Here is a 23,083-nt window from a genome sequence, read left to right as displayed (position 1 = left end):
AATTGTGTGGCGTGACCCCGCCTACCAACGAAGATGGCCGCCATGGCTAAAAATAGAACATAGGGGGTAAAATGCAGTTTTTGGCTTATAACTCAAAAACCAAAGCATTTAGAGCAAATCTGACAGAGGTTAAATTGTTTATCAGGTCAAGATCTATCTGCCCTGAAATTGTCAGATGAATCAGACAACCCGTTGTTGGGTTGCTGCCCCTGAATATGTAATTTTAAGGAAATTTTGCTGTTTTTGGTTATTATCTTGAATATTATTATAGATAGAGATAAACTGTAAACAGCAATAATGTTCAGCAAAGTAAGATTTACAAATAAGTCAACAAGACCAAAATGGTCAGTTGACCAATTTAGGAGTTATTGCCCTTTATAGTCAATTTTTAACCATTTTTTGTAAATCTTAGTAATCTTTTACAAAAATCTTCTCCTCTGAATCTACTGGGCTAAATTAATCCAGACTTGGCCACAATCATCATTGGGGTATCTAGTTTAAAAAATGTGTCCGGTGACCCAGCCAACTGTCCAAGATGGCCACCACGCCTAAAAATAGAACATAGGGGTAAAATGCAGTTTTTGGCTTATAACTCAAAAACCAAAGCATTTAGAGCAAATCTGACATGGGTGAAAAATTTTATCAGGTCAAGATCTATCTTCCCTGAAATTTTCAAATGAATCAGACAACCTGTTGTTGGGTTGCTGCCCCTGAATTGGTAATTTTAAGGAAATTTTGCTGTTTTTGGTTATTATCTTGAATATTATTATAGATAGAGATAAACTGTAAACAGCAATAATGTACAGAAAAGTAAGACCTAAAAAGAAGTCAACATGACCAAAATGGTCAATTGACCCCTAAGGAGTTATTGCCCTTTATATAGTCATTTTTTTTTAACAATTTTCACAAAATTTGTAAAATTTTACTAACATTTTCCACTGTAACTACTGGGTCAAGTTCATTATAGATAGAGATAATTGTAAGCAGCAAGAATGTTCAGTAAAGTAAGATCTACAAACACATCACCATCACCAAACCACAATTTTGTCTTGAATCCATCTGTGTCCTTTGTTTAGTATTCACATAGACCAAGGTGAGCGACACAGGCTCTTTAGAGCCTCTAGTTGATTTTTATATAACATTGAATAGCTCTATTGTAGGATATCATTGTATTGAAATTGTATTTTTTTCAGTCATATGTCATTTGTGATCAGTACAGCCAGACTTTATGGCCATGCTGCAAACATTGCTCAGTCATCACAGGTAAAAACATTATACTGTTTTAGTACTGAATCGTGATGGCTTACTGGTGATTATAATGATTTTAACTGAATCAAATTATTATTTTTATTTATTTAGAACAATTCAAGTTTGTGGCAGTCATAAGCATTAACTGAAATTATAATAAATTCATGATTATATAGACCCTGTATTTAAATGTTAAGGTCATATAATCTTACCAATGTCATTATCTTCTCCCTTTCATCAGTTTCTCATATAAGTGACAAAACAGTTTAATCCAGTTTTTAAAAAAATCCTGGTTTTTTATGTAAAACTTAGTAGAACATTTAATTGTAATTTTTTTATTTAACTACTGTAAATTAAGAAATTATTGCGTGCATTTAATATTGCTATTTTGTCATTTAACACGAAAATGCAATTTTTATACGACCGCAAAATTTGAAAAATTTTTCGTCGTATATTGCTATCACGTTGGCGTCGTCGGCGTCGTCGTCGTCCGAATACTTTTAGTTTTCGCACTCTAACTTTAGTAAAAGTGAATGGAAATCTATGAAATTTTAACACAAGGTTTATGACCACAAAAGGAAGGTTGGTATTGATTTTGGGAGTTTTGGTCCCAACATTTTAGGAATTAGGGGCCAAAAAGGGCCCAAATAAGCATTTTCTTGGTTTTCGCACTATAACTTTAGTTTAAGTTAATAGAAATCTATGAAATTTTGACACAAGGTTTATGACCACAACAGAACGGTTGGGATTGATTTTGGGAGTTTTGGTTTCAACAGTTTAGGAATTAGGGGCCAAAAAAGGGCCCAAATAAGCATTATTCTTGGTTTTCGCACAATAACTTTAGTTTAAGTAAATAGAAATCAATGAAATTTAAACACAATGTTAATGACTACAAAAGGAAGGTTGGTATTGATTTTGGGAGTTTAGGTCCCAACAGTTTAGGAATTAGGGGCCAAAAAGGGACCCAAATAAGCATTTTTCTTGGTTTTCGCGCCATAATGTTAGGTTTATGACCATAAAAGGAAGGTTGGTATTGATTTTGGGAGTTTTGGTCCCAACAGAATAAGGGGCCCAAAGGGTCCAAAATTAAACTTTGTTTGATTTCATCAAAATTGAATAATTGGGGTTCTTTGATATGCCGAATCTAACTGTCATGACTGTGTATGTAGATTCTTAACTTTTGGTCTCGTTTTCAAATTGGTCTACATTAAGGTCCAAAGGGTCCAAAATTAAACTTAGTTTGATTTTGACAAAAAATGAATCAGTTAGGTTCTTTGATATGCTGAATCTAAAAATGTACTTAGATTCTTCATTATTGGCCCAGTTTTCAAGTTGGTCCAAATCGGGGTCCAAAATTAAACTTTGTTTGATTTCATCAAAAATTGAATAAATGGGGTTCTTTGATATACCAAATCTAACTGTGTATGTAGATTCTTCATTTTTGGTCCTGTTTTCAAATTGGTCTACACTAAAGTCCAAAGGGTCCAAAATTAAACTTAGTCTGATTTTAACAAAAATTGAAATCTTGGGGTTCTTTGATATGCTGAATCCAAAAATGTACTTCGATTTTTTATTATGGGCCCAGTTTTCAAGTTGGTCCAAATCAGGATCTAAAATTATTATATTAAGTATTGTGCAATAGCAAGTCTTTTCAATTGCACAGTATTGCGCAATGGCAAGAAATATCTAATTGCACAATATTGTGAAATAGCAAATTTTTTTTTTAATTAGAGTTATCGTTCTTTGTCCAGAATAGTAAGCAAGAAATATCTAATTGCAAAATATTGTGCAATAGCAAGATTTTTTTTTAATTGGAGTTATCTTTCTTTGTCCAGAATCAACTTAAATCTTTGTTATATACAATATACAATGTATATTCACTTTTTACTACCAACTTAATGATAAATTAAAATAATCTTTACCATTCAGTGATAACAAGCAGTTTTTTTACATCTTATTTCCTTATCTTATCTAAAATGTTTTTAGATAATGTATGTTGGACATTTGCCAGACATGACTATGATGTCATTTTCTATTTTTATTTGCCAATAACTTTATGTAAATAACTTCATTGGAAATTTGCCGATATAAAATGTTGCTGATGAAGTTTTTTTTATTGTTTTATACAATAAACAATGTATATTCACTTTTACTACCAACCAATCTTTACCATTCAGTGATAACAAGCACTTTATTTTACATTTTAATATTTTATGATGTATTTAAAAGAGTAGTTATTGTTGCAAACTCCATTAGAAATTTGAATTGATATCAGTTTTGGAAAAAGGGAAACGGGGATGTGAAAAAAGGGGGGGGGTTAAATTTTTCTCATTTCAGATTTCATAAATAAAAAGAAAATTTCTTCAAACATTTTTTTGAGAGGATTAATATTCAACAGCATAGTGAATTGCTAAAAGGCAAAAACAAACTTTTAAGTTCATTAGACCACATTCATTCTGTGTCAGAAACCTATGCTGTGTCAACTATTTAATTTTAGATTTAAAAAGTTTGAAGAAGAAATCTTTAATTGTAAAATTTGTAAAATCTTGACATTTGTTTTGTGTAAAAAAAAAACCATGTAATGTCAAAAATTTGATCACAATCCAAATTCAGAGCTGTATCACGCTAGAATGTTTTGTCCATACTTGCCCCAACTGTTCAGGGTTCGACCTCTGCGGTCGTATAAAGCTGCGCCCTGCGGAGCACCTGGTTTATTTTTGTAATATTATGAAATTTCCTGTTTAATTCATAAAAGAAAGTCATTTTAAAATGCGAGTTAAAATTATAGCAATTATAACCTTGTGTCAATTTGGTAATTATAAAAGCATCGCAATAATTTCTGATTTTATAGTATAAAAAATGAGTTTTGTTAAAAGCAAAATCATTGTTGAAAGATTGTTATTTTATACAAACTTTATTTTAGGATACATCAACAGAAGCAGTTATAAAGATTCTGCACTCAGTAGTAGTTCCTTCATTTCGTCCATCTTCTAAGGTTAGTCTAAATAGCAATAGCCTCTAGTAGGATAAACGAACAAATAGTTCTGGTATGATTGAAAATTCATAAAAGTATTTGTAAAAGAGGTGTGAAATATACCAGAGGGACATTCAAACTCATAGATGGAAAATAAACTGACAACTCCATGGCTAAAAAAGAATAAAGACAAACAGACAAATAATAGTACACAAGACCAAAAAATAGAAAAATAAAGACTAAGCAACACGACCCAACCAAAAACTGAGGGTTTAGTTAGGTGTTAATAAGTAGAAAATTAAAGCAATTGTCATAGATTTGAGTTAATCCTTTCAGAAAATTGAATAGTTACATGTATTCATAGTTGCATAAAGTACTTTTTGAACCTGATTTCAGAGAATAGTCACAGATGAATCAGCATCTAAACCATTGGACGAAGGCCCAGCTGATGGGGATGAGTACCAAGATGCAGCCAATAGAATACAACGTGTCATCAACCAATCAAAAAGTCCTAATGAAGGTTCATATTATTTATGTTGCAGAGAAATGATATTATTCAATTATTAGGTTTTTATGAATATTATATAATTGATAAAATTGATTGATTGTTGCTTGCTTTACATTCAGTTACAATTATTTCATGCATATTCAGAACAAGAAACAAAGAACAAATAATAATAAAAAAATATAGGTTCTACAAGATGGACTGACCAGACTGAAGGGTCAGACATGTGGACTGCTACTTGAAATGAGCATAAACTATGTTGGATATAAAAAGAAATTTAGCCTTCACTTGCAGTAGGCCCTTGAAGAGTTGTTGCAAGAATTATTTAATATGCAGAGAATTGTTTTTAACATTAATGGAAGATCATTGAAAATGTCAACAGTTTTGGTAGATTTATTGAAATATTTTCGAACTCTGGACATTTTAGAGTTCTATGTTGAAGGTGACATTGAATAAATTTATGTGCAAATAAAAGAAAACATACTTCCTTTAGCATGATATTGGTGTAAAATTAGATGCAGGTAGTTAGATAATAAAATTAAAGGTTAATAAATAGAAGATATTTTGTCTTTTGCTGAAGCATCACACATTGTTACATTTATGTTTGAAAACTTTGAATTGAGACAATTCCAACTGTATATATATTTTCTGTATTCCAGTAACATCAGTGATGAAGGTAGCTGACTTTGTATGTATATTTTCTGTATTCCAGTAACATCAGTGATGAAGGTAGCTGACTTTGTATATATATTTTCTGTAATCCAGTAACATCAGTGATGGCAGTAGCTGACTTTGTATGTATATTTTATGTATTCCAGTAACATCAGTGATGAAGGTAGCTGACTTTGTATGTATATTTTCTGTATTCCAGTAACATCAGTGATGAAGGTAGCTGACTTTGTATGTATATTTTCTGTATTCCAGTAACATCAGTGATGAAGGTAGCTGACTTTGTATATATATTTTCTGTATTCCAGTAACATCAGTGATGAAGGTAGCTGACTTTGTATGTATATTTTCTGTATTCCAGTAACATCAGTGATGAAGGTAGCTGACTTTGTATGTATATTTGATTTATTCCAGTAACATCAGTGATGAAGGTAGCTGACTTTGTATGTATATTTTATGTATTCCAGTAACATCAGTGATGAAGGTAGCTGACTTTGTATGTATATTTTCTGTATTCCAGTAACGTCAGTGATGAAGGTAGCTGACTTTGTATGTATATTTGATTTATTCCAGTAACATCAGTGATGAAGGTAGCTGACTTTGTATGTATATTTTATGTATTCCAGTAACATCAGTGATGAAGGTAGCTGACTTTGTATGTATATTTTCTGTATTCCAGTAACATCAGTGATGAAGGTAGCAGACTTTGTATGTATATTTTCTGTATTCCAGTAACATCAGTGATGAAGGTAGCTGACTTTGTATATATATTTTCTGTATTCCAGTAACATCAGTGATGAAGGTAGCTGACTTTGTATGTATATTTTCTGTATTCCAGTAACATCAGTGATGAAGGTAGCTGACTTTGTATGTATATTTGATTTATTCCAGTAACATCAGTGATGAAGGTAGCTGACTTTGTATGTATATTTTATGTATTCCAGTAACATCAGTGATGAAGGTAGCTGACTTTGTATGTATATTTTCTGTATTCCAGTAACGTCAGTGATGAAGGTAGCAGACTTTGTATGTATATTTTCTGTATTCCAGTAACATCAGTGATGAAGGTAGCTGACTTTGTATGTATATTTTCTGTATTCCAGTAACATCAGTGATGAAGGGAGCTGACTTTGTATGTATATTTTCTGTATTCCAGTAACATCAGTGATGAAGGTAGCTGACTTTGTATGTATATTTTCTGTATTCCAGTAACATCAGTGATGAAGGTAGCTGACTTTGTATGTATATTTTATGTATTCCATTAACATCAGTGATGGCAGTAGCTGACTTTGTATGTATATTTTATGTATTCCAGTAACATCAGTGATGAAGGTAGCTGACTTTGTATGTATATTTTCTGTATTCCAGTAACATCAGTGATGAAGGTAGCTGACTTTGTATGTATATTTTATGTATTCCAGTAACATCAGTGATGAAGGTAGCTGACTTTGTATGTATATTTTCTGTATTCCAGTAACATCAGTGATGAAGGTAGCTGACTTTGTATGTATATTTTCTGTATTCCAGTAACATCAGTGATGAAGGTAGCTGACTTTGTATATATATTTTCTGTATTCCAGTAACATCAGTGATGGCAGTAGCAGATTTTGAGAAGGATGATGATACCAATGGACACATAGACTTTATCACTGCAGCAGCTGTAAGTGGCAAGGGTTATTCAATAGAGATAGTCCTTATAACAGCAGAATGCATTGAGTGTGGAGGAAATGTAGCATCTTGGTTAAGTTGCTTGTTAGCTGAACCGTGAAGTCGTTATTAGGTTACTGGTTGGTGTTCTACCCTCCTTTCAGAGAAGTCTAGTCCTAAGGACAGATAGAGTAGTTATCTGATCGACTAGTCTACTCTTAAAAGAGGGTAGTTTACCTAACCTAATAATGACTTCACGGTTTAGCTTGCAAGAAACCTTACCAAAGAGATAAATTTGACCTACACACTCAATGCATTCTGCTGTACACATGTTCAAAACATTACCTAATATAAGTATTTTTTAGTTAAAAATACACAAGCTGTTGATATATTGTGAAGAGTCGATTTGGATTGTTAAAAGACCCTCAACAACATGGTGGCAACATCAAGGAGGCTGATAAAATTCCTTCCAGGTTTTTGTTCCTTTTTAGGGATTTTTTGTAAAAAAAAAAAAAAAAATGGATTCACCTGTAGTACCCAGTTTAACTTGCGAAATATTTTGGTGAATTGCAAGAAAACCAGTGAAGGTGTGTATATTTTATAGATTGTTACACCCCTTATATAAGACAGCTTTGTGTATCACAAAATGCTGTAAATAATGAAAAACAAGTTAACTTAACAATTTACACAAGTTTTACAAGGCTATACAATGATTAATTACAGAATTTACGAGCCAGTATGTATGGTATAGAATGTTCAGACAGATTAAAAGTAAAGAGAATAGCTGGTAGGATTGTTCCTGCAATAGCTACTACCACGGCTGCTGTAGCTGGTCTGGTGAGATATATTTATATATACAAGTGTGCTTTGGAACATTTACTGATATAGCATTTAACAGTAGTTAAAAAGACACTGGAAAGGCAGTAACAATGATAACCTCCAACTTCTGACATAAAGCTCATTTCTATCTTTATAAACTAGGTTTGCAGCCAAAATAAGCACAAACTATATTTTGGATTATGAAAACTCTTAAATCACTACAATAGCTATAGATAGGTTGTCACATTTTCAGTGTTTAGTTATCGTACAACATCAGTTGCTTGGTGGTCCATTATGAACCAAACAATTATGTATTTGCCACTAGAAGTTAAGATAAAACAATCAATAAATCAGTCCTTACCAAGGGGACTAAGTCTGAATTACACTATCCTGCTTTCTAATCAAACTGCAAGATTAACCATCATTTAAATTTTATCAATATCAACGAAGGACAAAAACAATAAAAAATTAAGTGACAACCTCAGTGAGTTTTGTTGACTTGAAGTCTTTATTTTTTGAACATAGACAAAAAAATAGTATATGTATTAATATAATATTAGGTTCTGTCAAGAACACAAAAAATATATTTATAAGATAAAAACTCTGTTTTGATATTTAATAGGTGTCTGTGGAATTACTGAAAGTGCTTGATATGAAACAACCTATAGAGGTTTATAAAAACTGTTTCCTGAATCTGGCATTACCAGTGTTACTGTTATCAGAACCAGGACCAGTAGAAAAGACAGTACTTAAGTAAGATAAAGACATTACTTTGAATCAAATGGAGGAGGAGTCATAAAACAAATACTTTTGCATTAAAAACAATTGGTGGAAATTAGAGAAATTAATCAACTATTTACACACCTTTTAATGAACCTAAATATTGATTTAAAAAAGTCTGTAGAAATATGTCATCTTACCATAACAACTACATAATTTCACAATGATGTATACTGGACATTCAAATTTCTACAAAGATTTTGTATATGCTGAAAACAAAAAAAACATAAAAAAAGGATTTGCTAATGTCATGAATGTTGTTGTGAATTTAAATTATACAAACTACAGTGGTTCTTTCACAAAATATTTCTCATGATTAAAATTGAAAGAAGGATGAACTCAAATGTTTATGGCTTATAAAAGGTTTCTATTAAAAACATATTGTGAAAAAGGTCTCAGATACATCAAAGCAGAAATAATAATGAGATCAATAGATAGATACAAATAAAAGACATGGACAGGTACTTGTACATCTCAAAAACGAAAAGGCACTTAGTACTGATCTGAGAGTACTTGCAGTTACTGACAGCCAGTTCAAAGCCAATAACCACTAATAAAAAAACTATGTATCTGAGATTAAATTATCAATCAGCACACATCCAATATCCAATGGATTTAGTGTAAAGATGTCACAAACAGTCAGAGAAAAAGATGTTTATTTACACTTGATTTGAACAGAACTATATATACAGTTTGTCCAGATAGTGAATATTGATTAATTTTATTTTTTTAGATTATCAGTATGCTTTTCTTGCATTGTTTATTTTGCTGTTTTCCACAACATCATTAAAGATTTGTTTTATATACCAATAAATCTTCCTTGTTTATAAAAGATTTACTTTTTCAGAGAGGGTCTAACAGTTACAATGTGGGACAAATGGGAAGTTAAAGGCAACAAGACATTTGTGTTACAACAATTCTTACAACACTTCAAGGTAAATTAATAATAAATCCTTCAGATTTTTTTATGATTTGAAATTTATTTCACAAATTTTTTATTTTTTGCCTTAAAAGAAATTATGTGAATTCAGTGACCTGACCTGTTAAACATTTACCTAATTTCATTGATCATGTTGATAGAAAAATTGCTTATCTCAAATGCTGTATTTCTATATCATGATGTATTTTTTTGTCACCACCATACCTCCGTGGAAGAATGAAGTAATGTTGAAAATTATGAACACACTCCTTTATATTTTTTTTGGTTAAATTTCAGGATGTATATGGATTTGAAGCAACAATGGTTGGGCATGGTGTAAAAATGGTGTATGTACCATTTATGCCAGGACATTCTAAACGGCTAAATCAGACGTATGTATAATGCCAATGGCCTAAGCTGTATTTATAAAGAGAACAAAACTAGTATGGGCTATGATACAACATGACCTTATTTTCATAAGAGTGTGGCTGCCAAGGGGTATGTCAAATCTTATGAACTGTTCAATCATCTTTTTTTTTTTGGCAATTTTGATATGTTGTTACTAGTCATGACAAAATAGAGGTCAAATGCTACATTTGAAATAATCACTTTAGCCATACAGGAGGTATGGGTCTTGATAGATTAGAAAATAGCAGTTTATGTTATTTCTGTGAAATAGTATATGAACTGTTCAATAAATGCTTTTCAAACTCATATGAATTTTCTTAGAACTTACAGTATATATTTTGTAATTGAATATATCGTCTGTTTTCTTGTAATAAAGAAACAAAATTCATACAATATTTCCCAGAACTAAAAAAACAATTATTAAAAGCCTAAATTTTGTTTGTAGCATGGAGAAGTTACTGAAGCCTCACCCTGGTCAGAAGTATGCTGATCTGGTTGTATGTCTACAGGGTGATAATGAAGAGGATATAGAAGGTCCACCCATTAGATATTACTTTGGATTGTGATAAATATACCAATGGTCTTTCATTGTGACAGTACTTTTATTGTATGAGTATTTCTGTCTGTTTGTGAACAGGCTTTTATTGCCTTATTGTATGAATGTTTTTATCTACATTTACGAAAGATGTGAAATGTACAATTTTTGCTATTTTTTAAGAATATTTGATGGATGCAAAGTTTGTAGTTCCCTAATTATTTCATTGTTATATGAGTGCTTGGATGGCTGTTATTTATGACAGAGTAAATGTTCTTCTTAGTATAATGAATGTCTTGAGAAAAAATGCCTGGTTTATTTATAAATTGGCAATGATTATTTAAGTTGCGTTATTTTAATCGTTGTACACCCAAAGTATGTACATTTGTAGTAAACAAATTTTCAGCATCTGAAATCAATGAAATTGATTAAGGAAGCTGCAAATGGATTCTTTGATTCCTAAACAACCAAAAAGTTAAATGGTTAAACATAATTCCCCAAAATCTATCCTAATTATTCAATATCTAAATTCATTTCATAGAAATTTGCTTTTATACATAAAGGTTTTTTCAAAACTATCACACACCATTTTCTAACTAAACTTCTTTAAAAGGGAATTGCCTAAGATTTCTGGCTAACGCTTGAAGTTGGACTATAAATTTTAATATTTTTTTCATTCAAAATATGGCATTATTTTACTTATTATAAACAATTATTTCTCAGATTTTCACCCCTTGATTTCTTGAAACATTTGTTGATAGGTTTCCAGGAGTATTATAGTTTTCTTTTGTTGATTATCAGTTTCATGTTGAAATAATTTGTATAAAATTCATAAAATAATAGCTCCAATTAAGAAATTTCACATAATTTAAAAAAAAAATGCCAAATAAAAACTAGCATTGTAAGTTGAATCATTTGTAAGAAACAAACAGTTTTGAAGACAGGAAAGGAAAGAAATGTTTTTTTTTTGTTGTTTTTTTAAATATTTTTGATTTGTAAAACATCTGTTACTGAACAAGCATTAATTATCAATCATTTATATATATGTATATATATCTTCACGTTTATGATGCCATAATTTGGCTATTTATTATTATTTACACTGTTAGATAAGCATTTCAAATATCAGTATGATATACACATTACAGTGCTAGAAGAGGTATTGCTAATTTTCCTTCAACTTTCAAAAAAATCTAACAGCTAATTGAATCTAGTTGTAGTTGAATATCTTCAAAAGACTGTAAATGCAATACTTTTACAGTTAAAATATTAAAGCATGCAATCCAAGAATTTAAATGCCTTGCTTGCCAACTTTGTTTGGTTGTTTACTCGTGCATTGTAATTAAGATTGACACCTAAATTCAATGGAGAGGCGGAGTAATCGTTTGTTTACTATATAAAAAAGAGTTGATTGGACAATGGATATTATATTAGAAACAAGTTTAATATTCATTGACCAATAAACCATTGTGTATAGTTAACCGACTGTTATACTTCACCTACCCATTGAAATAAGGTGTCAATCCTAATTACAATGTATGAGCAAATAACCAAACAAAGTTGGCAAGCAAGGCATTTAAACTCCTGGATTGCATGCTTTAATATTTTAACTGTAAAGAGTGCATCATTGTGGTTTGCTTAACACCATTATATGGATTGAAGAATTTTATACAATATATCATATATCTGAAAAAAGCTAAAAGAAATCTTGCGATGAAAGATTTTCTGATTTTGTATGCTCCTTGCATTGGGATATATAACTAAATCAGTTCCTGTTAATGAATGTAGATGACAAAAAAATCAATGTCAAAATAGGAGCAATTTACATAAGCATCGTCTTTTGTTGCTATAGTAATTTATTATGCTACTACATGTAAAAGCTTTTGTTTTTAAAGCAATTGCTTTTATGCCGTCGCGTATGGCCATCTTTGTGACCCAGATCAGAGACTCCGCCCAGATCAAGCCATAGTATTTTGTTAAACAGGCTCCTGGTCAGTCATTCTTAAACACCTATGTATGTTTTCTAATGCAATACATAGCTTGAAACTTAAAAAAAAAGTTAGTGGATTTAAGAAGTTTCAGAATATGTTCTTGTAGATGTATTTTTGTATTTAAAGGGTCAACCGTTTGACTATCAAATAACATAGAAGTCCGAGTGAAAAAAAGTACATTTTTATAAATGCGATTCCGTTTTCCGCCGTTCGTACGAAGTTTCAACAAAATATGGATTCATTTCAGTTGTCGATTTAGTATTGAAAATTTAACTGAATTATCTCGTAATAAATACGTTTTTTTATGTTTAATTTGTGTTTCTTTAAGAGGTCAGGTGCTCTTGTTCATTCATAAAATTATCGTTCATTCATACATTTATCGTAAAATCAAAATCACTACACAGGTTAATGCGTAGTGTCAAATTATTACCTGTAATCTAAAAATAGACAAACTTTATTTGCGCAAATAATTTAGCGGAACGAAACCCTTGTTGAAAACACATAACAATAAGTTCGTTTTCCTTTTCTGTCAAAACTCCGTAATATTTATCGATCACCTTAATAATGAAATGGACCCGTCCAAACGTAGTAGATGCCAAGTCGGTCCAGATGAAGAGATATTTACAATTTGGAATTTTCTAGTTTATTAATACATAGATTGAAAAAAGTCTTTTTAAATATCATGATCAAAACTGGGTTTGCATAACAAATGTCAGATGAAACCATTATCCTCGTCTTTTCAGGGAACAAGTCTACTACGTTTGTTGACACTCGACGGTCCACCGTGTTAGCAATTTTATTTCACATGTTTTCGAAATATTGAAGATCATTTTTCGCAATGTTTCCTAAAAATTGATAAATATCAAAGCAACGTAGAGCTGTTTGTTCTTGTTCATATAATAAAATTGAGAATGGAAATGGGGAATTTGTCAAAGAGACAACAACCCGACCATAGAAAAACATACAACAGCAGAATTAAGGTCACCAACAGGTCTTCAATGCAGCGAAAAATTCCCGCACCCGGAGGCGTCCTTCAGCTGGCCCCTATACAATATATATACTAGTTCAGTGATAACGATTTAATGTCATGTTTGTCTGTGATGACCCCCCTTTTCGGGATTGCATGAGAATTGTAGTTATCTCGTACCCACATGCACTTGTTTCTATCCATAGGAAGGTCGACTATCCATATAAAACTATTTATATGGATAATCGACCTTCCTATGGATAGAAACAAGTGCCTGTGCTCGTACCGCATCAGAAGGACACATATCAACTGAGCAATAATGTTTGGAACTTAGTTTTAAAAATGATGACAAAGTAACATTATGAAAATATTTTTATTAAGCTGAAATATACATTTATTCTTTACATGTTTATGTCTTGTAAGATATTTTATTTCTTTCCCGTTTTTTAACATTTGCGTCTGGAAAGTTGAAATGTTTTAACTTAATCATTTGTGTTAATGGTTAAATATAAATTAATAATGAAAATTGTTAAAATTAAGTCAATAAAGGAAATTATTGCCCAGTTACAAACACTACCAGGGGATAATCCATGATGATTTCTTTTTGAGTTATATGTTTCAGCACATGTATATTTGACCCCAACTTTAGCCTGGTAAACGTGCTGTCTCCTTGTGAAATATAAAACATATTAAAAATGACTTTCTGCTAAAGTCTTTTATTTATATAAAGTTAAAACCTTCTTACTTTTAACTAGACAACACTCATGTCAGGTTTAATTCTTGTATATATGTGGATGAAAAATAAAAGTCCCCAAACATTAACATGGCAGCAATTGCTTTTACAGCCTTTAAGGCTTTGATTTAACTCCTGTTTGCAGGTCTTACCATCTGTAGTACAGGCTATTTAAACCTTACTAGTCAGCATAAGTGTGGACAAAGGAAGAGATAAAGATTTATTGGCATTTTCAGATTTTATTTTACTTGTATTTTACATAATATTTTATTATTTCAGTTTACTCTTAAATCAAGCGCACGAAATTCCAAACATTTCATATTATACAGTCTGTTAAAGTTGATTTCATTGTATTTCTACAATAGGCTGTCTGCCTATTGTATAAAAATTTATACTGAAGTTTCATATTCTTCATTTTAAGAATGTAGTACAGATTTAAGTGTTTGTTCCAATTTGCAAAAATGTCATTCTTCAATATTAGCTTAACAATTCTTGTAATTGTCCCTGGTAATAAAAGAGTAAGTTTATTTATACAATAATTAGGCACTAACGATCACCAACAGGCCTTGCGGTCATAAAACTTTCGAGTCAGTTTTTTGTACTTGTACTCGAAAATCAACCAATCAAAATGCTAGATTTCATGTTTCGAGCATGATTTTTGTGCTCCGAGAACTGAGCAAAGTTTTATGACTTCAACCCCTGATGTTTGTTAAGTTTGTAACCATAATTAGTCCTAACTCCAATAAAATGCGCTAAAACTTTGTCAGATAAAATACCATAAACTTTTACAGGTCTTATTCACCTGTAAATAAACTTGTTTGGTTTCAACTGACAATATTGTTTGACTCATCAATGACATAAATTTACTGTGCATTTTTTCTTATTTATTGAATACCAATTTACATCGGTATATGTAAACCACAAATTTAGGTGAACAACAAAATATAAATTTTCTCTAGGCTTGTATGCAGATCCAGACTTTTGTATAAGGCACAAAATCAAATATCCATAATAACACAATTTTACCTCAATTCCCTAAAATAGTATCCCCAAAAATAAACAAATCCACAGTACCATATACAATACAAATTATAGTTATTTAATTTTTGTCTGGAATAAATGTGCATTTTGAAAACCATCTAGCATAAATGTAAATGAATCTTTTTTTGTACTAGAAATATAGAATGTCAGCTGCATAATATATTCACTGGTTATTATTATTTATTAGTGCTTATCATAGTTTTTAAAGATGATCTTAAGAAAAGAAATTGAATTTGAAATACACACAAATATGTCATGTTGTTTGTTTTTTTATTTTTAAAGTCTTATAACTGACTATTTGTGTTTTATACTCCACAGCCTAAAAAGACTAAAAAGGGTGAACAGGATTGTGGATGAATATAAAATGTATGAAAAAGAAAAGACAATGAGATGAGATGAAATAGGGGAACATCATAGGCATAGAGTGTAGTACGGTTGGAAAATTTAGCCTCAGTCCCGTCATAAGCCTGGTCTTAACAATGCAATCACAAACCAATTCAACTTTTTAATTTTGTATCTACAATGGCCATTTTTTTATGAAACAAAGCAAAACCATTTCTATCAATTTGTCTGTTAGTTTAGAATGAGGAATACTTGTGTTTGAATACTATCACAATAGAAATGAGATTCTTATAGATTGTATGTACTCTTAAAAGGTTTTTCAAATTTTTAAGTATTCACAACTGATTCACAATGCCTCTGTAGTAGATAGTTTCAAAATAACTTTGAAGCCCAGCTTTGATTGCTTATAAAATTGATGTTAGTAATTGTTAGAAAGAAGTTTAGTAAAGCTCTTGGAAAACCTGGCAATATCACAAATGACATGAATTTAGGTATCTATTACAGTGAAGGCAGACCCAGTTCCACATCTTTGGTTGAAATTAAAAAGAAACGTAGAACAGAACTGTGATAACTCAGGTTTTAACCCATTTTAACCCTTAAGCCCCAGTCACGACAGATCGTACGATTTTTTGTTGTGGAAGATCTATAAAATAGTTGTCGTGGCATTGTCGTAAAAAATGTCAAAAAAATATTTCGAGTGGTCACATCAGCTACGACATGTCAACGATAGTTCCACGATGGCTTCACGACAGAAAAAATTGGGTAATTGTATTGTCGTGGGTCGGTCGTGCAGCAGCTTTCAATATAGTTCAGTGTCATTATAAGTTCGGTCCATGTAAGTAAATGACGTTTTTTTCTTATTAGTTTATATTTTAATTGTCCAGCGAATTTAAACCAGGATGCCCCCGAAAAAAAAAAATGGCTGATATTTTGCTCTTGTTGGAGTCCGACAAGGCGCATTTTCAGCAGGGCCAAACATAATCGTTCTGGTGGAATAGCCATCCTCTTAAAACGGCAGACGGTATGTTTTTTCAAACATTCATCCCCGCCGAATTGTATTCTTCTAAATAAAACGAAAATATGTTGCACGAGGAACGTACCACTGTCGTACGACAGACAATAATGTTGTGTGAGCATCGTACGAAATTTGGTATTTGTGAAACATTCGTTTGACTGTATCACGAATGTATTGCGACAGTCGTGAGATTGTTGTAGGACAGTCATACGATTGTTTTTTTCTTAAAATCTTAAAATAGTTTATGTTCGTACCCACGACAATGTTTTTATCGCACGACAGACGCACGATTGTAGTAAGACACTCTCACGACAGCCAAAAGACATTGACACGATAAAAAATCGTAGAGCAAAAAAGGTGCATGATCAATTTTCTTTCCACGACAAACGACAGCACCACGATGGTCAAAATATGGTGCGACTGTCGTACGATAATTACAGATGACCCACGCTTTGATCAAATTTCTTGTCGTGGCGCTGCGTAGATGTGTCGTGAGTTCGTTGTGACAAAGACTGTAGTGTCTCGTGGGGAGTGTATGATGTTTTTCCAAATTAATTGCCAATACCTATTTCCTTTTCAAGAAGTTTATTTAATTTGATTTACACACAAAAACTATGTTGTTTAGAGCTTTATCTGCGGGAAAAACAACATATTAAAAAAAAGAAAAAAATCCTTCTTTCACATTTAGACTATTATCTTGCATAATTGTCGACTGAATCCATCAATATTTTAAAGTTGTGCTTCAAATTAAAGTCTCACAATATATCGCGCCTTTGGATAACACATTTGGAAGAGAAGAGTTATTTGCAATGACCAGGTCGACAATGATAACGTGGACTGCTGGATTATATATGAATTTGGAGCTAGCCAAGGTACAATCACGAGGTTAAGACTTCAATTCGACAATATACCTGCAATATCACCGACCTAAATTAAGCAATGGACATGTGTTGCCTATTTGCCAGCTATGTGCAGAGGAAAATGAAGATATACTTCACTTCATAGTAAAGTGCTCTAAGCTACAGTATATTAGAGATGACTTTCTACATATGATAAGCGAGGTATTGACAGAAAACCTAGAGGATCAGGATCTTATTCAAGAATTAGTAACCAATGACGAACATTTGTGTCAGCTAGTTATCGACTGCTCAAAGTTTAGATTTTTAAATGAGAATGCACAGAATAGAATAGAAACATTATCGAGAGGTTTGTGTCAAACTATTCCAGCAACGGGCAATACTATTCGAACAGTAATCAAAAGCGTGAAATACCGAGCTGAAAAGAAGGGACATGTACCAAAATATAGAACATTTTTTGTATGTAGTGTATTTACATTTTACCGTTTTAATATGAAAGAAGCAACTTTTATATTTGAATGATGGACGACTAGCTTTTAGTATATATCAGAACAGTGTAAATAATGGTGATAGGGTCAAATCCCCCAGAGGAGATAATTAATATCTCTTTTATAGTTTTAAAAGTTTTATCTTTTAAACATAATCCAGAGGATTTTAACCGTGTGAGGGATATTACACCGATTCTAGGATTGGTGGTTCTACTGACATAGGAGGGAGTGACAGTACAGGTAAACAGGTATTGAGATCCTGCAACACGTCTTTGTATTAATTGAAAATTTCAGTTTCAATTGGTTTGGTGTAGGTAAAAGAGGTACAGACGGATCTTTCAAGTAATGAGATATTTTTGATAAAAGATTTTGTCTTAATTATTTAAAGAGAGACGATTTATACCAAACTTGCAAGTCAAAATTTACTTTAAATGGCCAAAAAAGAAAACAAAAACAACCAGGAACACATGTATTGTATCGCATTACAAACAGCTTTTTACGGGACTCTGACATGGTTATTATTGCCGAATTTCGTATCAATAACGGGACTGATTCGGCAAGATCTGGATGCAATCTGGATTCAATCGCCAAAATACAGCAATAACTTTTTTCTCCAGATCATGTCAGTTCCACGGGAAACCGTCCAGAAACAGGACATTATTACGATTTTAATCCCATACAGCAAAATCAGTTACGACATAGTCACGATTGCGATCCGAAAAGACAAAATGAATTTAGTTTCCCTGAATGTTACGGGATGGACTTGACTGTCGGGGGTGCTTGGCCGACCTCTCCAATCCGTTCTAATCTATTACGAAGGCATACGACTGCGTTCAGACAGTGACATGATCTTCCAGATCGTTGAGGATAGTTGTCACTTTCATGTCTTAGCGCTGTCTGATGTCAAACGGGAGTCATAATCGGCACTATGTGAACGCTGCATTACGGGGCGCACCTATCTGTCGGTGGAGCTTGGCCTTGCTCTCCATACCATTTCCAGGGCGTAGGAATCTGTGATTAACGTATACGACTGCGTTCAGACAATGATAGGACATTTAGGATCACTAAGGATAGTAATCCAACTTTTTCACTTTTCGGGTCAGTCTTATCGATGTCTGATCTCAAACAAGAGCAATAATTGAAACTGTGAGAACACCACATTAGATGCATAACTGTGATCTAGTTAGACGACCAGACAGGAAATAAATATATATCTAGAACCAACTCGTGACCATTCTTATCTTGTACAGACAAGAGGTAGACATCAGTCTTAATCATGAATTCCATTACGCTCGTTTTAATTTGTTTTCTGATTAAAAATTCATTGTCTGCTACCTTGGAAGACAATAAGCTTCAGCGTGTTGAAAATGTAGTGAAGGAGTTCCAACAACAGTACCAACAACAGAGACAGGAAGATCTGAAGAGGATAAAATCGCTTGAAAATGAACTGTCGTTACATAATCGTAAGTATAAGAGCAACCATTTAACCTAAAAAAAAAAGGGGGAGATTATGTTTTTCTGTCGGAGTCAGAAAGATGAACACTATGAGGAAAATCTGGATTCAAAACATTTTTTTTGTCGTGCTTGACCACAATATTTTTTTTTATCACATTGGGGATCAGAATTTTCTTTTTAGGAAAAAATCATAACCCCATTTGAAGTTAATTGGTCCTTCCCTAATCATAAATGATAGGTCAGAAATCAGTAGCCGGAAAGAGACAACAGAACACGATGCTTTTAAAGAACAGAGTATAAGAATATCCACTTGCAATTTCTCTTATTATATTTACAACTGTTTCCGAATCCGTCCAACGAAAATCGGATGGATATTTATGAGAGTAGAATCAGTCAATGGCAAAACTCATTGTATGCCTTGAGTAATGATCAAATATTTTATGGGTACTGATATAAATGTGACTTTATGTATTCTGACATAAACGCATGCTAATGGCTATATATGAATCCGTTCGATTGAATGGGGTAATATCAGGACATACCGTGATCCTCAAGTGTTGTCCAATCTTAACACTTGTGGTTTTAGAACCACTAGATGCAATCCATTAATACGTATACACTATGCTATGAACGGGGTTAAATGTAATTCAATTGTTTGTGGGTTTAACATTATCCGTTCGCGAGTTGCATTTGTTCTTTTCTGAGAAAACATATATATTCAACTGTGTTAGAGACGGATGAATCTTTAATCATTAAGGCTGTTAACGTATTCTCATTTAACCAAATGTAACAAACATTCAGCTCACATTATCTTGTTTCATTTGTCTTCCAGGTCAGACACGATCCTTTCAAGGATATTCAAGAGTATCATTTACGGCCCACTTATCGAAAGATATGTTAAGAGTAGGGAATTACCATACCATTCATTTTGATCACGTGATAACTAACAACGGTCATGCGTACAATTCACTGGATGGTATATTTCGTACCCCTGTGACTGGAACTTATGTTTTCATCTGGACGACCACTAACAGAGACCAGAGCTACATGAGTACGGAGTTGGTAAAAAATGGAGTTCGAGTTTCGCGATCTGCGTCCGATGCTATGGATCACATAGATTATGCTGTTGCCACAAATTTTGCAGTTATTAATTTAGCAGTAGGAGATGAAGTTTGGATTCAGTCTGGTACTTGGCATAGTGGTCAGGTAGCTGGTGACGATTTGTCATCTTTTGCAGGCTGGTTACTTGATTAAAATCACTTCATATTGTTCTTGCGTGTTTATGGAACTGAGTCACGCAAAATATAAACCACTCTGAGAAAATAAGAATTAAACCTCTTACTAAAAATATTAACCGAGCACCTCAATATTTTGAAGCTTGAATTTCAGTCTGTCATTTGTCAGCGGCTGCTTTTATTTGATGCCTAGTTTTTGTCACGTAACTCTCTCACTAGAAATTAATAATGGGACCTGACGGTGACATCATTTCAAGGATCAGTGATCAAGGTTATGTGTTTGTGGTTAAAAGATAAAAGAATATGTAATATGAGTGCCAATGAGACGAGTAATAATAAGTAACAATTTGTAAAAGAAAAAAACCCATTATAGTTCAATATACAACACGGAGCCCTGGCTCACACCAAACAGCAAGCTATAAAGAGATCCACAAAATACTAGTGTGAAACCATTCAAACAGCAAAACCAACGGTTTTATCTAAATGAAAAACGAGAAACGAGAAACACTTATGAACCACATCAACACTCGACAACTACTGAACATCAGGTTCAAGACTTAGGACGGGTACAAATAAATGCAGCGGGTTTAAACCTTTTAGTAGGTACCAACCTTCACCCTTACTCGAAACAGACGTGTAACATAACAACATAGAAAGACACACTATAAAATGTCAGTTGAAATATCTTTACTCAAACAAAAGACATATTGACACAAGTAAACAAACACCGAACTAATGAATTTGATGTATGTCACCATATGTAAATACACAATCAAAAAAAATAAGGGGTGAATAAATAAAGGCAACAGTAGTATACCGCTGGGGAAGTTAAATAATTTCAGAAAGTTCACGATGACCTTGCAGCCAAATAGAATAATGTACACAGGTAATCAAAAATTAGTTTAAGCCAATTTTAGATACTATAAGCAACAAGCCAACTATTTTTCTGCATGTTATTATTTTATGGTATGTAAATTGGTAGGTCAACTGCATGTATTGTATGGATGAATTGTATTGTGTAAATATCCATATAACAGAGTTCATATATAACATTGACGTCAGTTTCGTTGTTCATTTTTTCTAAGTTTTCATGCAATGTCTTTTTCGTAGAAACTATAAGCTGATGGTTAAATTTACATTACCTTCTGGCAGGACTCATCTGACAATAACCTTTTTTTATAAGAATCATTTCTTATGTTCAGGTTGTATGATATTTGTTGAATACACCTTTATATTTGAAGATGTATTCCATAATTAAAGAAAAGATGTGTGCACTTGTTTTAGTTAGTTTGTTTTGCAGTTTTTGTTGGAGGGGCTACTTGGCGTTTCTTACATTTTTAACTTGATTGACACTTTTGTAATGACCTTTATTCGGTTTCAAGACATAATGGTCGTGAGTTTTAAAAAAATAATCAACAGCCGAATGTAGTCTGAGATTCTCAAGTATGAACGAATTCACATGAGTTACTAGTATACGCCATATATCAGTCTACAACTGACACTAATAACGGCAGTGCTTCTCATCGCGAATAGATAAGACGCACAAATCAGACACAACGATGAATTCCTTTATCAATTTCATTTTGTTAGTTCTTTTCCAAAATTCATTGTCTGTTGCTGTGGAAGACAGTAAGCTTCAACGTCTTGAACATGCCGTTTATGTATATATGTATATCAGAAACTGAAACTAGAGGATGTGAGGAGGATAGAATAGCTAGAAAATGAATTGTCATTACAACATCGTGAGTATCATCCAAAAACAGGAAAATCTGGATAAATCATCTGCCACAACTGTGTCCGTGGAAAAGGTATTCGTATACTGTAAATGTGGTTCATATAATTTATTTAACTTAACCGTAACTATGTTGACATCTGGTTGTCATTTGGTTTTTGGAGTCCGTTTTTTGTCTTACCGACGTATATCAGTAACGTCATTTAGAGGAATCTTAATATCACTCAGTCATAAATATTTCATAATGCTTTTTATAAAAAAAAGAAAAGACGTATGTGCCCTTGTAATTTCACCAATTTTCTCATTTGTAAAAAAAATTTAACTAATATGATTGATTATGAGGCCCTATTCCTATATCATGGTCCAGCATCTTTCAATTAGTTAGCAGTTTTCAATGTCAAGTTTTCTGCTTACGTTAGTGCGATATCGACAGGAACTTTTTGCGACAGATCATTGATATATGATATGAAGTTGAATTACTTAACCAATCAACAAAGACATATTTGTTGTTATGTGATCTTGTGTGGTTTTTTTATATTTCTTCTTGTTTTGATTTTTGTTCTTTTGGTTGTGATTTTTGTTCCGTTTTTTTTTTAGATCTTTCTTATGGTTGTTTTGTTTTGTATTTATATTTGTTGGTTTCTTTCTTTCTGCATAATATTTGGAGGTTATTGGCATTATGAGTCCTGCTTTTTATTTTGTTTATCATTGAAAAGAAAAGGG

The 23,083-nt window shown here is 32.4% G+C and overlaps 1 protein-coding gene across 5 annotated transcripts in view; it reads left to right on the top strand.

Annotated features, from left to right (window-relative positions):
* LOC143071357 (ubiquitin-like modifier-activating enzyme 6) overlaps positions 1-12,673 on the top strand; it is a 57,605-nt gene extending 44,932 nt beyond the window's left edge. Inside the window, exons 27-36 of one of the 5 annotated variants that reach the window (XM_076245603.1) lie at positions 1,194-1,263; positions 4,172-4,243; positions 4,619-4,742; positions 5,440-5,469; positions 7,007-7,056; positions 7,767-7,880; positions 8,485-8,615; positions 9,490-9,577; positions 9,859-9,953; positions 10,415-12,673. In XM_076245603.1, the coding sequence (XP_076101718.1) occupies positions 1,194-1,263; positions 4,172-4,243; positions 4,619-4,742; positions 5,440-5,469; positions 7,007-7,056; positions 7,767-7,880; positions 8,485-8,615; positions 9,490-9,577; positions 9,859-9,953; positions 10,415-10,535 (895 nt within the window). In that variant the 3' untranslated portion in view covers positions 10,536-12,673. Of the gene's footprint in view, positions 1-1,193; positions 1,264-4,171; positions 4,244-4,618; positions 4,743-5,386; positions 5,470-5,492; positions 5,681-6,075; positions 6,147-6,976; positions 7,057-7,766; positions 7,881-8,484; positions 8,616-9,489; positions 9,578-9,858; positions 9,954-10,414 lie in introns of those variants that run through there. The other 4 variants (XM_076245602.1, XM_076245606.1, XM_076245605.1 and 1 more) reach the window with 4 other exon arrangements.
* Positions 12,674-23,083: the final 10,410 nt, after the last annotated feature.

The sequence above is a fragment of the Mytilus galloprovincialis genome, chromosome 4 (genome assembly GCF_965363235.1).
Source record: "Mytilus galloprovincialis chromosome 4, xbMytGall1.hap1.1, whole genome shotgun sequence".
NCBI classification, from domain to species: domain Eukaryota; kingdom Metazoa; phylum Mollusca; class Bivalvia; order Mytilida; family Mytilidae; genus Mytilus; species Mytilus galloprovincialis.
Note: the sequence above shows the minus strand (reverse complement) of the source record. Positions and strands in the feature narration are given on the sequence as shown.